General features: G+C 48.0%; 1 protein-coding gene across 1 annotated transcript in view; it reads right to left on the bottom strand.

Annotated features, from left to right (window-relative positions):
• Nucleotides 1–13,438, bottom strand: part of bop1 (BOP1 ribosomal biogenesis factor) — a 170,293-nt gene that overhangs the window by 37,171 nt on the left and 119,684 nt on the right. Inside the window, exons 4-5 of the mRNA XM_078230144.1 lie at nt 8,369–8,523; nt 6,576–6,693 (exon numbers count right to left, since the gene is read on the bottom strand). Of these exons, the coding sequence (XP_078086270.1) occupies nt 6,576–6,693; nt 8,369–8,523 (273 nt within the window). The remainder of the gene's footprint in view (nt 1–6,575; nt 6,694–8,368; nt 8,524–13,438) is intronic.

The raw sequence follows: 13,438 nt of genomic DNA, 5'->3' as shown, positions 1-13,438 counted from the left end.
CAGACGGAAATTCCTCCTCCAGCCCGGCTCTCCAGATCAACCAGGATATCTAACAACCATTTAGCGGATTCTCCAAGAAACGAAAGCCTGAACTGAGGAAGCTGCATTTTTGAGAATGAGGATTCTTTCCTCCATATCTATACTCTGCAGTTCAGCAGTATGAGCACTGAAATTCTGTGCCTTAAAGCCCAGTTTGTCTTTTATAACTTTAATCATATGGGCAGTCATCATCGACAATGCCACTAGGTCAAGAGTGTGTTCGCTGACCAAATCACCATCTTGAGGGCTCAGCTCCACCCCGGTCACCTCCGACTGCTTCTTTCCATCGAAGATTTTCATTAGTATACATGGCATTTCGTCCCAAAGTTTAACCAGAAATCTTGCAGGGACACAGTACAGAATTTTCACTCTGGGATTAGGTACTTATGGGCTCTGCGCCAGGATAAATGACAAGGCTAAAAAATGAGCCGTGTCAGAGCTTTCATCATGTGACCACCCCTTTGAGCAAGTTAGTGACCATCTCTCTCTAACCCTTTTCCCAAGTATCCCTTTTCTAACTATAGCTCTGCAAAATGGCTTGGGACATTTGACCTCAGGGAAGGCATTGATGGGAATCAGCATCGGTATAGCTGCTGGATTGTGGGGCGAATATTCATGAGAGGGACCAGCCACCCCTTGAGCGCAGGCCTAACAATGAGGATTCCAGTTTCACTCTCATAGAATCCCTGCAGTGCAGGAGGCCGCCATTTGGCCCATCGAGTCTGCACTGACCACAATCTCACCCAGGCCCCATCCCCATAACCCCATGCATTTACCCTCCCATTCCCCTGACACTAAGGGGCAATTTCACATGGCCAATCCACCTAACCCGCACTTCTTTGGATTGTGGGAGGAAACCAGAGCACTCGGAGGAAACGCACGCAGACACAGTGCACACTCCACACAGACAGTGACCCGAGCCTGGGTCCCTGACGCTGTGAAGCAGCAGTGCTAACCACCGTGCCGCCCCTCTGTAGCTGAGGTCACTCTCTCAAGGCCCTCAGGTCAATTAGAAATGGGCCCGATAGCTGTCCACATCAAAGTTCAATGTGGAGGCTCACCACTGCCACCAGGGCAATTGTGGATGGGTAATAAACGCCAGCCTTGCCAACAACCTCCACATCTCTGAACAAATGGTTTGTAAAGCCCGAGATAAGGACTGGGGTAAAGTGGGCAGTTCTTTCAAAGAGGTAACCCTAGGTATGATGAACCAACCGAAAGGTCTCTCCTGTGCTGCACGATTCTAAAAAAGGGGATGGTCTGCATATCCATGGATGGGAACTGGAGGTGATGGGTAGATGGGAAGGAAGTTACATAGATGATCTGGAGGAGGGGACTGAGTGTAGGGTATCAAAGTTTGCTGATGACACGAAGATGAGTGGGAAAGCAAATTGCGTGGAGGACGCGGAAAGTCTGCAGAGAGATTTGGATAGGCTGAGCGAGTGGGCGAGGATTTGGCAGATGGAATATAACGTTGGCAACTGTAAGGTTATCCACTTTGGAAGAAATAATAGTAAATTGGACTATTATTTAAATGGTGAAAAATTACAACATGCTACTGTGCAGAGGGACCTGGGGGTCCTTGTGCACGAATCGCAAAAACTCAGTCTGCAGGTGCAGCAGGTGGTCAAGGCGGCGAATGGAATGTTGGCCTTTATCGCGAAGGGGATGGAGTATAAAAGCAGGGAGGTCTTGCTGCAACTGTACAAGGCACTGGTGAGGCCGCAACTGGAGTACTGTGTGCAGTTTTGGTCCCCTTATTTGCGAAAGGATATATTGGCCTTGGAGGGAGTGCAGAGGGGGTGTAGCTTATGAGGAGAGATTGAACAGATTGGGTCTGTACTCGTTGGAGTTTAGAAGGCTGAGGGGGGATCTTATAGAGGCATATAAGATAATGAAGGGGCTGGATAGGGTAGAGGTGGAGAGATTCTTTCCACTTAGAAGGGAAACCAGAACTAGAGGGCACAGCCTCAAAATAAGTGGGGGCCGGTTCAGTACAGAGTTGAGGGGGAACTTTTTCTCTCAGAGGGTAGTGAATCTCTGGAATTCTCTGCCCACTGAAGTGGTGGAGGCTTCCTCGTTAAATATGTTTAAGTCACGGATAGATGGATTTCTGATTGATAAGGGAATTAAGGATATGGGGAGCAGGTGGGTAAGTGGAACTGATTTGCTTCAGATCAGCCATGATCTTGTTGAATGGCGGGGCAGGCTCGAGGGGCTAGATGGCCTACTCCTGCTCCTATTTCTTATGTTCTTATGAGTAAAAAGGATAAGGGGAAGTTGGGAGGATATTTCACATGGATCAGAGATGTGGAATATGTCACTGAAAAGGGTTGTTGAAGTGGACAATCTACAAACCATCACTGAAACAAACAGGCATGCTCCTGTTCCCAAGGTTCAGGAGCAGTAATAATATTCCGGATAATACTTTCACAGCTCACCAACAGCCCCTAGTGTCAGACACCTGTACTACAGCAGAGTAACACCAACTTCACTGCACCCGATTCACACAAAACTCCGAGAGCACTTGAGAAACTTTTAATCACTTTGATTCACTGCGAGGTCATGGAAAATAGGTCCAGAGTTACTGATTGAAGCAGAAAGCATGTCAGCACTTCAAAATTGCTTTGTTTTCATTTTAGTTTAAAGTTTTAAAGTTTATTGATTAGTGTCACAAGTAGGCTTACATTAACACTACAATGAAATTTAATGTGAAAACCCCCTAGTCACCACACTCCGGCGCCTGTTCAGGTACACTGAGGGAGAACTTAGCATGGCCAATGCTAACCAGTAAGTCTGGGTGGCACGGTGGCACAGTGGTTAGCACTGCTGCCGCCTCACAGCGCCAGGGACCTGGGTTCTATTCCCGGCCTCGGGTCACTGTCTGTGCGGAGTCTGCATGTTCTCCCCGTGTCCATGTGGGTTTCCTCCGGGTGCTCCGGTAACACCACATCTGCTGCTGTGAACTGAATTGGAGGCCTTTGTTTTCGGAGAGAGCACGGTAAAGCCACAAACGGAGGTTCTTCCTGGGACTCCAGCTTCAGTTGGAGCATCAGCTTCTTCCTCTTCGATCACAGAATCCGTGTCCTCATCACCCGCAGTGGCAGACGTCGGGTCAGGTTCACGTCATGGTCCTACACTGGCAGCGGCCATCTCCATGGCTGCTAATGAGACCCGTACTGGTGCGGGAGATGGTCCAGGTGTTTTCTCATAGCTCTCTCTGCTCTTAGACCTTGTAATACACGGGCCCTGTTTTCTCCGTTATGAACCAGGGTTGCAGCTGAAACAGTCTCCAAGGTTCCTCACGTGGACAGGGTCACCGGTTTTGAACGTTCTTTCTGTTCTTGCAGAATCATAGTTCCACTTCTGGTTCTCTTGTTGGGATTCCACCCTCCCCGCCAGGTTTGGGAACAGTCGGCTTAATCTCGTCTGAAGCCTCCATCCCATTAACGATTCCACTGGGGCGACTCCTGTCATTGTGTAAGGGGTAGTCGAATAAAAATCACACCAGTTTGGTCTCTATGGATGTTGTGGGTTGTTTTTTCATGCTGAGCCTGTTCAGCCAACCCATTCGCTGATGGGTGATAGGGTGCTGTCCTAATGTGCCTGATGCCGTAAGTTCTGGAACTCTGTGCTTGTAAAAGCAGCACTGTTATCAGGAACCAGGATGCCTGATATTCTGTGCTTGCAGGAACTCTGTCGTAGTTTCTCAATTGTAGCATGGGGAGGTGGTGGAGCCCATGCAATGTAGTTTTAACCACTTGTGCGCCCACCATGATAAAAAACACGGAACCCATAAAAGGCCCAGCAAAGTGCACATGCACTCGCACCAAAGGCCTACCACGGATGTAGGGAGGCTTAGCTATCCAGGTCTGGGGCTTTTGGACATATTCCTAAGCTGCAAGTAACAAGCCCCAATGCTATATCCAGATGGAGACAATAGGGGATACTTGCCTTGTGTTCTGAAGTCCCAGTAAGGCTTACTATTATGAAGCGCCTACCGTAGACGTATTGATGGAACTTTTTACCAAATACAACCACCAACCCGCCTTTCTCAATTTGGGAATACCTCTGTTCAGCGTCTGAAAGGATCCTGAATGCATTTGCAATAGGCTTTTCCCTTCCATCTTCCCAACAGTGTGCCAGGAACCGCCCAATCCCGTAACGGGCAGCATTGCACATCAGGACGAGTTCCCTTTTGTGGTGAAAATGGGTCAATAAGTTAAGATGACTGAAGCTGTCAATCGCTCCTTGTATATCAATCCTGCCATCCCGGAAATCAGTCTGGTAAACCTTCTCTGCACTTCCTCCATAACAAAAATGTCTTTCCTCAGATAAGACGACCAAAATTGCACACAATTTTCCAGGTATGGCCTCACCAAGGCCCTGTATAATTGCATCAAGACATCCCTGCTCCATGAAGGCCAACATACCATTTGCCTTCATTACCGCCTGATGCACTGCAAACTTACCTTCACAGCAAGGATACCCAGGTCTCACTGCACAATCCCCTCTCTCAATTTATAATCAGATAGTAATCTGCCGTCCTGTTTTTGCTCCTGAAATGGATAACCTCACATTTATCTACATTATACTGCATCTGCCAACCATTTGCCCACTCACTCAGCTTGTCCAAATCACGTTAAGGATTTCTGCATTCTCCTCCTCACAGCTCATCCTCCCACCCAGCATCTGTAAATTTGGAGATATTACATTTTGTTCCCTCATCTAAATCATTAATATATATAGTGAATAGCTGGGGTCCCAGCACTGATCTACTGCCTATCATTTGGAAAATGACCTGTTTATTCCAACTCTTTGTTTCCTGTCTCCCAGCTTTCTATCCATCTCAATACACTACCCCCAATCTCAAGCGCTTTAATTTTACATGCTAAACTCTTATGTAGCTCTTTGTCGAAAGCCTTCTGAAAGCCCAAATAAACCACTTCCACCGGCTCCCCCTCATCAACTCTACTAGTTACATCCTCAAAGTATTCCAGTAGATTTGTTAAGTATGATTTCCCGTTCATAAATCCATGCTGTCAGATTCTACCACTGCTTACCAAGTGCTCTCCATGAAACCTTTGAGAATGCACTGTAGAATTCTCCCCACTATTGACATCAGGCTCGTCTATAATTCCCTGTTTTTGCTCTAGCGCCCTTTTTAAACAGTGGGGTTACATTAACTACCCCCTAATCTGGAGGATCTGTTCCAGAGTCTATAGAATCTTGGAAGATGACCACCAAGCACCCACTATTTCTAGGGCCACTTTCTTAAGTACTCTGGGATGCAGATTATCAGGCCCTGGGGATTTATCGGCCTTCAATCCTATTAATTTCCCCAAAACCATTTCCCTACTAGTACTGATTTCCTTCATTTCCTCCCTCTCACTAAACCCTGCGTTCCCCAACACTTCTGATACTTTATTTGTTTCCTCCTTTGCGAAAAGAGAAGCAAAGTATGTATTTAGTTGGTCAGCTATTTCTTTGTTCCCTACTATAAATTTCCCTGTAAGGGAATTTGTTTTCCCAATCTTTTTCTCCTCACATACCTATAGAAACTTTTACAGTCAGTTTTTATGTTCCTCACAAGCTTACTCTCGTGCTTTATTTTCCCCTTCTTAGTCAATCCCTTGGACCTCCTTTGCTGAATTCTAAATTGCTCCCAATCCTTAAGTCTGTTGTTTTTCGGGCCAATTTCTATGCCTCTTCCTGGAATCTAATACGATCTCTAATTTCCCTTGTAAGCCATGATTTGGCCACCTTTCCAGTTTTACTTTTGCGCCAGCCAGAAATAAACAATTGTTGCAATTCATCCATGTGCTCCTTGAATGTTTGTCGTTGCCCATCCACTGTCATTCCTTTAGTGACATTTCCCAATCCGTCATAGCCAACTCATGTTTCATACAATCATAGTTTCCTTTATTCAGGACCCTCGCCTCAGAATCAACTACTTCACTCTCTATCTTGAAGAAAAATTCTGTCATGTTATGGTCGCTCTTCCGCAAGGAGCCTCACACAAGTAGCTTGTCAATTATTCCTTTCTGTTTATACAACTCCCAGGCTAGGATGGCCTGCTCTCTGGTTGGTTCCTCAATGTATTGGTCCAGAAAACCATGCAGGGATTCCTCCTCTGCGGTATGGTTACTAATTTGATTTGTCCAATCTATGTGTAGATTCAAGTCACCCATAATTATAGATGTTCCTTTATCGAACGCGTCTCTAATTTCCTGTTTAATGCAATTCCCAAAAAAAAAGAGACTTTCTGCAGGCAAGACAGTGTGCAAGAATGTGCAAGGCTTCCACCAATGGAACAGCTTTGCATCCCACTCTGTGTGTGTCATATTCAACATTTTCACAGTAACTTCACTGCAGTGTTAATGTGAGCCTACTTGTGACATTAATAAATAAATTTCAGCTAAACTGTTCTGGTTGCAGCACCAAGGTCAGAAATTTATATCGAATTGTTTCATTTACAACTGAACCCAGGAAACCGGTGTTTATACTGTGGGTGACTGAAAATTAAATATTCCCACCTCATGCGGATTAAATTTGACATCTCCATACTGCCCCTTCTGGATCCTGTGGATGAGATCGATCTGTTCGTCAGTTAGTCGAATTTCAGTGCCAGTCATCTTATCTGGAATGGTCCGCCTGTGGATGGAGAGGGAGACCCCCAGAGAGAGAAAAACAGAGTCGCGTTGGAAAAAGGTCAGTAAATAACACCCAGTGAAGTAACAGAACCCTCTGCTTTCCTTCACCACCCACTTGTTAATGAGGCTGTTAGGCATTCTGTTAACCTGAATCCTTAGCCAATCAATGGAAGGGGCACTGCAGATGCCCAATAGGACATGGGCAAAAACAGGAGGGACGTTGTATACAACTACAAGGATTAGGAACAGGGGGTGGCGATTGGGCCTCTCCAGCCTGCTCCACCCTTCCATAAGATCATAGCTGATTTTTAAAAATTCATTCGTGGGACATGCGCTTCGCTGGCTGGCCAGCATTTATTGCCCATCCCTAGTTGCTCTTGAGAAGGTGGGGGTGATCTGCCTTCTAGAATCGCTGCAATCCACGCTCTGTGGGTTGACCCACAATGCTGTTAGGGAGGCAATTCCAGGGTTTTGACCCAGCTACTGCGAAGGAACGGTGATATATTTCCAAGTCAGGATAGTGAGTAGCTTGGAAGGGAACTTGCAGGTGGTGGTGTTCCCATGTATCTGCTGCTCTTGTCCTTCTAGATGAAGAGGTCGTGGGTTTGGAAGGTGCTGTCTAAGGATTTTTGGTGAATTTCTGCAGTGCATCTTGTAGATAGTACACACTGCTGTCTATAATACACACTGCTGATTGTGACCTTAACTCCACCTCCCCCCATGTCCCTTGTCGATCATAAATCTGGCTAACTTGGTCACTTCAGTGACCCAGCCTCCCCTACTTTTTGGGGAAGAGACAGCCTGATAACCCTCAGCGCAAAGAAAGTCTCATTATTTATGTCTTATATGGGAGAGCTCTAACCAACAGGAGGAGCCCAAGTGGTGGTCTCTTGCTGCGATTCCCCCAGGAAATCTGTCCAGAGAACACATTCAACATTCAGACTGTCCAGCTGGGGAATGACTGGCTTTAATTCAGCCGTGTGTGTGGAGGGATGTGGCTCAATGCTTCAAGCGGTGGCGGGGTGAATTGATAAGCAGCTTAATTGAGTGACAGGTAACAATACATCCAATCATCAAGACCAGTGACATATTCAAATCGCAAAGCACCCCCCCACCCCCACAGAGTCCCCTCGTACTCCCCCCCCCACAGAGTTCCCTCGCACTCCCCCCCCCACAGAGTTCCCTCGCACTCCCCCCCCCACAGAGTTCCCTCGCACTCCCCCCCCCACAGAGTTCCCTCGCACTCCCCCCCCCCCCCCCCCCCCCCACAGAGTTCCCTCGCACTCCCCCCCCCCCCCACAGAGTTCCCTCGCACTCCCCCCCCCCCCCCCACAACAGAGTTCCCTCGCACTCCCGGCCCCGCACACCCACCCACAGAATCCCCTCATGCCCGTGCCCCCACCCAGAGTCCCCTCGTGCCCACATCCCCCCAACCCCGCACCCCCACCCACAGAGTCCCCTCATGCCCGTGCCCCCACCCAGAGTCCCCTCGTGCCCACATCCCCCCCAACCCCGCACCCCCAGAGTCCCCTCGTGCCCCAACACTGCACCCCCCCCCCAGAGTCCCATGCCCGCAGCCTCCCCCAACCCCGCACCCCCACCCACAGAGTCCCCTCATATCACCCCCCCCCTCCCCCACCACACCCCCACCCACAGAGTCCCCTCGTGCTCCATACCAATAATCCGGATTTTCCATTTTATCCAGAAATTCATCCAGCTCATCTTTATTTCGGATTGGTTTGTAGATTTTCTTCCCATCCAGATCATAGCCAATGTGTGGATAGTCCTGGTACCATTCCATAGGGATATTGCCCACGGTATTCCGGATGTCCTGCAAATAAGAGTTGAACAAAAGGACATTTAATTTCATCCAAGTAAACATATACAACTGTCTCTAATCCTTTAGTTTTTAGCTCGGGTTATCCGTCAAACAGCACTGACGAAAGGTCATCCAGACTCGAAACATTAGCTCTATTCTCTCCCCACAGATGCTGTCAGACCTGCTGAGATCTTCCAGTATTTTCTGTTTTTGTTTCAGATTGCAGCATCTGCAGTATTTTCCTTTAGTTGTTCCCGATATACATTCCGAGCACCGTATGACTACAGCAGAAACTGCAAAATGGATTGTATGTACTGCTCGGAATCCTGGATTCCAAACTTGCAGCAACTCCATAACTAATGGAAAGATAGAATGATAACTGTGCAGTCAGCCCATCGTACCTGAGCTAGGTCTTTCCTCCCACAGTCCAAAGAAGTGCGGGTTAGGTGGATTGGCCGTGCTAAATTGCCCCTTAGTGTCAAGGGGACTAGCTGGGGTAGATGCATGGGGTTATGGGGAAAGGGTCTGGGTGGGATTGTGGTCAGTGCAGACTCGATGGGCCGAATGGCCTTCTTCTGCACTGTAGGATTCTATGAATCATAGGAGTCCCTCACAGTGCAGACAGAGACCATTTGGCCCATCGGGTCTGCACCCACTCTCTGAAAGAGTGTCCCACTCAGTCAACCAAGGCTGGAAGAGAGTGAATGTTTGAGGCGGTGGATGGGGTGCCACTAAAGTGGGCTGCTTTGTCCTGGATGGTGTCAAGCATCTTGGGTGTTATTGGGGCTGCACCCGTCCAGACAAGTGGAGAGTATTCCATCACTTGTTGCAGATGGTCATCACCTGGCACTTGTGTGGCAGAAATAACACTGGCTCTGACGGAGGATCACCCAGACTTCAAACATTGGTTCCATTCTCTCCCCACAGATGCTGTCAGACTTGCTGAGACTTTCCAGCATTTTGTGTTCGTTATCCATGAAGACTCCGTCTTCTCAACCTTGCCCGTCACCTAAGATGTGGCGACCCTCAGGTTAAATCCCCACTAAGATTGGTGGCATAGTGGACAGTGAAGAAAGTTATCTCCAATTGCAACGGAATCTTGATCAATTGGGCCAGTGGGCTGACGAATGGCAGATGGAGTTTAATTTAGACAAATGCGAGGTGATGCATTTTGGTAGATTGAACCAGGGTAGGTTTTACTCAGTTAATGTTAAGGCGTTGGGGAGAGTTACAGAACAAAGAGATCTAGGGGTAGATGTTCATAGCTCCTTGAAAGTGGAGTCACAGGTGGACAGAATGGTGAAGAAGGCATTCGGCATGCTTGGTTTCATCGGTCTGAACATTGAATACAGGAGTTGGGACGTCTTGTTGAAGTTGTACAAGACATTGGTAAGGCCACTCTTGGAATACTGTGTGCAATTCTGGTCACCCTATTATAGAAAGGATATTATTAAACTAGAAATAGTGCAGAAAAGAGTTACTAGGATGCTACCAGGACTTGATGGGATTGAGTAGGAGGCTGAGGGGTGATCTTATAGAGGTCTATAAAATAATGAGGGGCACAGATCAGCTAGATAGTCAATATCTTTTCCAAAAGGTAGGGAAGTCTAAAACTAGAGGGCATAGGTTTAAGGTGAGAGGGGAGAGATACAAAAGTGTCCAGAGGGGCAGTTTTTTCACACAGAGGGTGGTGAGTGTCTGGAATAAGCTGCCAGAGGTAGTAGTAGAGGCGGGTACAATTTTCTTTTAAAAAGCATTTAGATAGTTACATGGGTACGGTGGGTATAGAGGGATATAGGCCAAATGTGGGCAATTGGGATTAGCTTAGGGGTTTTAAAAAAAAAAGGGCGGCATGGATAAGTTGGGCCGAAGGGTCTGTTTCCATGCTGTAAATCTCTATGACTCTATGACCAATCAGGTCTCCCCCTCAAAGGGGAGAACAGCCTATGGTCACCTGTGACTGTGGTGAGTTTTTTAAATCATACTCGTTAGCGAGTGATCGCTGAGGGAGGAGGAGGGGGGTGAGGAAGAGAACACCTTGTTGTTTTGTCTTTTTGAAAGTGTAGCAGTCCCCATTCTGATTTGTGCAGCCCCTCCTCCACAGTGTGGGAAGAGTTAACAAGATCACAGGCCCGGGACGTTCCAGAGCCAGCTTCACCCCATCGCGTTTAACTCATCCTCTCCACTTGCCAGTCATTTCTCAAATCAGCGTCACGCAGTTCCAAAAAGGCCGATGATCTCATGCACAGGAAATACTTTGTGAATTTTATCCTGCTCTGGGGCATGGATTCATTACCCTGGCAGCACGTGTGGGGCAGCGAGAGCGAGGGGGGGGTAGGTCTCGGATTTATCTCCTCCCAAATAGGAGAGACAGAATTCTCACTGTGTCAAATCGGGGACACGCTGTACACATTACCACAGCCACTCCGCTTTCTCTACCACCCAGGAATCTTCTGAGCAGAGTCAAGACAAGGCAACAAATCCTGCGTTTGCGATCCGTGGACCGACGATAATGGATTGGCCACAGTCGTGAGACATCTCTTTTGTAGAAGAGACAGGTGTGTGGGTTGTGCGCACACAGACACAGCTCAGCCTGTTTCACTCTGCTCGGGGCTTTCACTCAAACCTGGTCTCAAGTAGCCCTTTCGGTTCCACGGAAACAGGTTAATAATTACAGTACCATTTCAGTCTCGCTTCCAAATTATATTCCTCACTGAACAAAGCCACGTCCCAGCTTAGTGCAGCAATCTCCCACAGTGCACGAGTTTACTGCTATGGAACCTTGCTGTGCGCAAATTGGCAGCCAAGCTTCCTGCATTACAATACTGATCGCATTTCACACAACTGTGAACTGCACTGAGTCTTCCCAACATCATCAAAGCTGCTGCTTTCTCACTTCTTTCCATTTGAAGGTGGGTTCCTCCAACAGTGCGGCACCATAGAATCCTGACAGTGCAGAAGGAGGCCATTCGGCCCATTGAGTCTGCACCAACCACAATCCCAGCCAGGCTCTTTCCCCATAACTCCACATATTTACCCTAGCTAGTCCCCCGACACTAAGAGTCAATTTAGCATGGCTAACCCACCTAACCTGCACATATTTGGAATATGGGAGGAAACCAGAGGAAACCCATGCAGACATGAGGAGAACGTGCAAACTCCACACAGACAGTGACCCGAAGCTAGAATGGAACCTGGGTCCCTGGCGCTGTGAGGCAGCAGTGCTAACCACTGTGCCACCGTGCTACCCCTGCGTTTAGATGATTGCCTCAAATGACTGTAACACTATATTCTGCACTCTCTCGTTTCCTTCTCGATGAACGGTATGCTTTGCCTGTATAGCGTGCAAGAAACAATACTTTTCACTGTATGTTAACACAAAAGGGGCGGCACGGTAGCACAGTGGTTAGCACTGCTGCTTCACAGCTCCAGGGTCCCGGGTTCGATTCCCGGCTCGGGTCACTGTCTGTGTGGAGTTTGCACATTCTCCTCGTGTCTGCGTGGGTTTCCTCCGGGTGCTCCGGTTTTCTCCCACAGTCCAAAGATGTGTGGGTTAGGTTGATTGGCCAGGTTAAAAATTGCCTCTTAGAGTCGGGTAAATATGTGGGGGTAGGGCCTGGGTGGGATTGTGGTCGGTGCAGACTCGATGGGCCGAATGGCCTCCTTCTGCACTGTAGGGTTTCTATGATTTCTATGTGACAACGATAAATCAAATCAAAGTCTTTGGCAGCGGGACTTGAACCCGTGACCTACTGACTGCTCACTGAGCCCTGGCAGAGACTGCTCGATTGTCAGCGAGAGGGAAGCTTCCTCACGCCAAGGAAGGGGGAAAAAAAGAAAATGGTAACACACTTCAGAGCAGCAGCCCATCAGCCCACTGACTCACCCTGCCAGGGAAAGTCACGAAGAGAGAGAAATACTTGACAACACGTCAGCTACTGCATTAAAAGCCCTCAGGAATCAGAACCACATCATGAAGCTGAGCTGTTTGGGGAGTGGGGGAAGATGTTGAGGGTGTTGGATTACACTATGGTTTCAGACAAGTCAGGTGTGATAGTTCACCTGTAACAGACTGTAACCGATCACCCCCCCTCGCTAATTTGAAATTTCCTGCAAGGGAACTGAAACTTCAGAGAAACATTACCAAGCGCCTAATCAGCAAAGCTGCCATGAAATTTACCCCAGCAACTCACATTCTCACAGAGGGGGAGACGCTACAACTCTCACCAACTCCTACAGATGCACCATAGAAAGCATTCTCTCTGGTTGTATCACAGCTTGGTATGGCTCCTGCTCTGCCCAAGACCGCAAGGAACTACAAAGGGTCGTGAATGTAGCCCAATCCATCACGCAAACCAGCCTCCCATCCATTGACTCTATCTACACTTCCCACTGCCTCGGCAAAGCAGCCAGCATAATTAAGGACCTCACGCACCCCGGACATTCTCTCTTCCACCTTCTTCCGTCAGGAAAAAGATACAAAGTCTGAGGTCACGTACCAACCGACTCAAGAACAGCTTCTTCCCTGCTGCTGTCAGACTTTTGAATGGACTTTCCTCGCATTAAGTTGATCTTTCTCGACACCCCAGCTATGACTGTAACACTACATTCTGCACACTCCCCATTCCTTCTCTATGAACGGTATGCTTTGCATAGCACGCAAGAAACAATACTTTTCACTGTATACTAATACATGTGACAATAATAAATCAAATCAGAAACACAGAGAAAGAGACAGAGCGACGTAGAGACAAGAGAGAGAGAGAGAGAGAGACCAGAGAGGGAGGGGTAGAGAAAGAGATAGAGCAGAGACACACAGAGGGAATGAATGAGACACACATACACACACAGCAACATGTGCACACAGAGCACAAGGGTAAAGGGGAAGAAACAAGGGAGGGGGTGGGGGAGGAGGACAGATGCGATC

The sequence above is a fragment of the Mustelus asterias genome, chromosome 2, assembly GCF_964213995.1.
Source record: "Mustelus asterias chromosome 2, sMusAst1.hap1.1, whole genome shotgun sequence".
Lineage (NCBI taxonomy): Eukaryota > Metazoa > Chordata > Chondrichthyes > Carcharhiniformes > Triakidae > Mustelus > Mustelus asterias.
The sequence above is the reverse complement of the archived record's forward strand: the minus strand, read 5'-3'. Positions and strand labels throughout refer to the sequence as shown.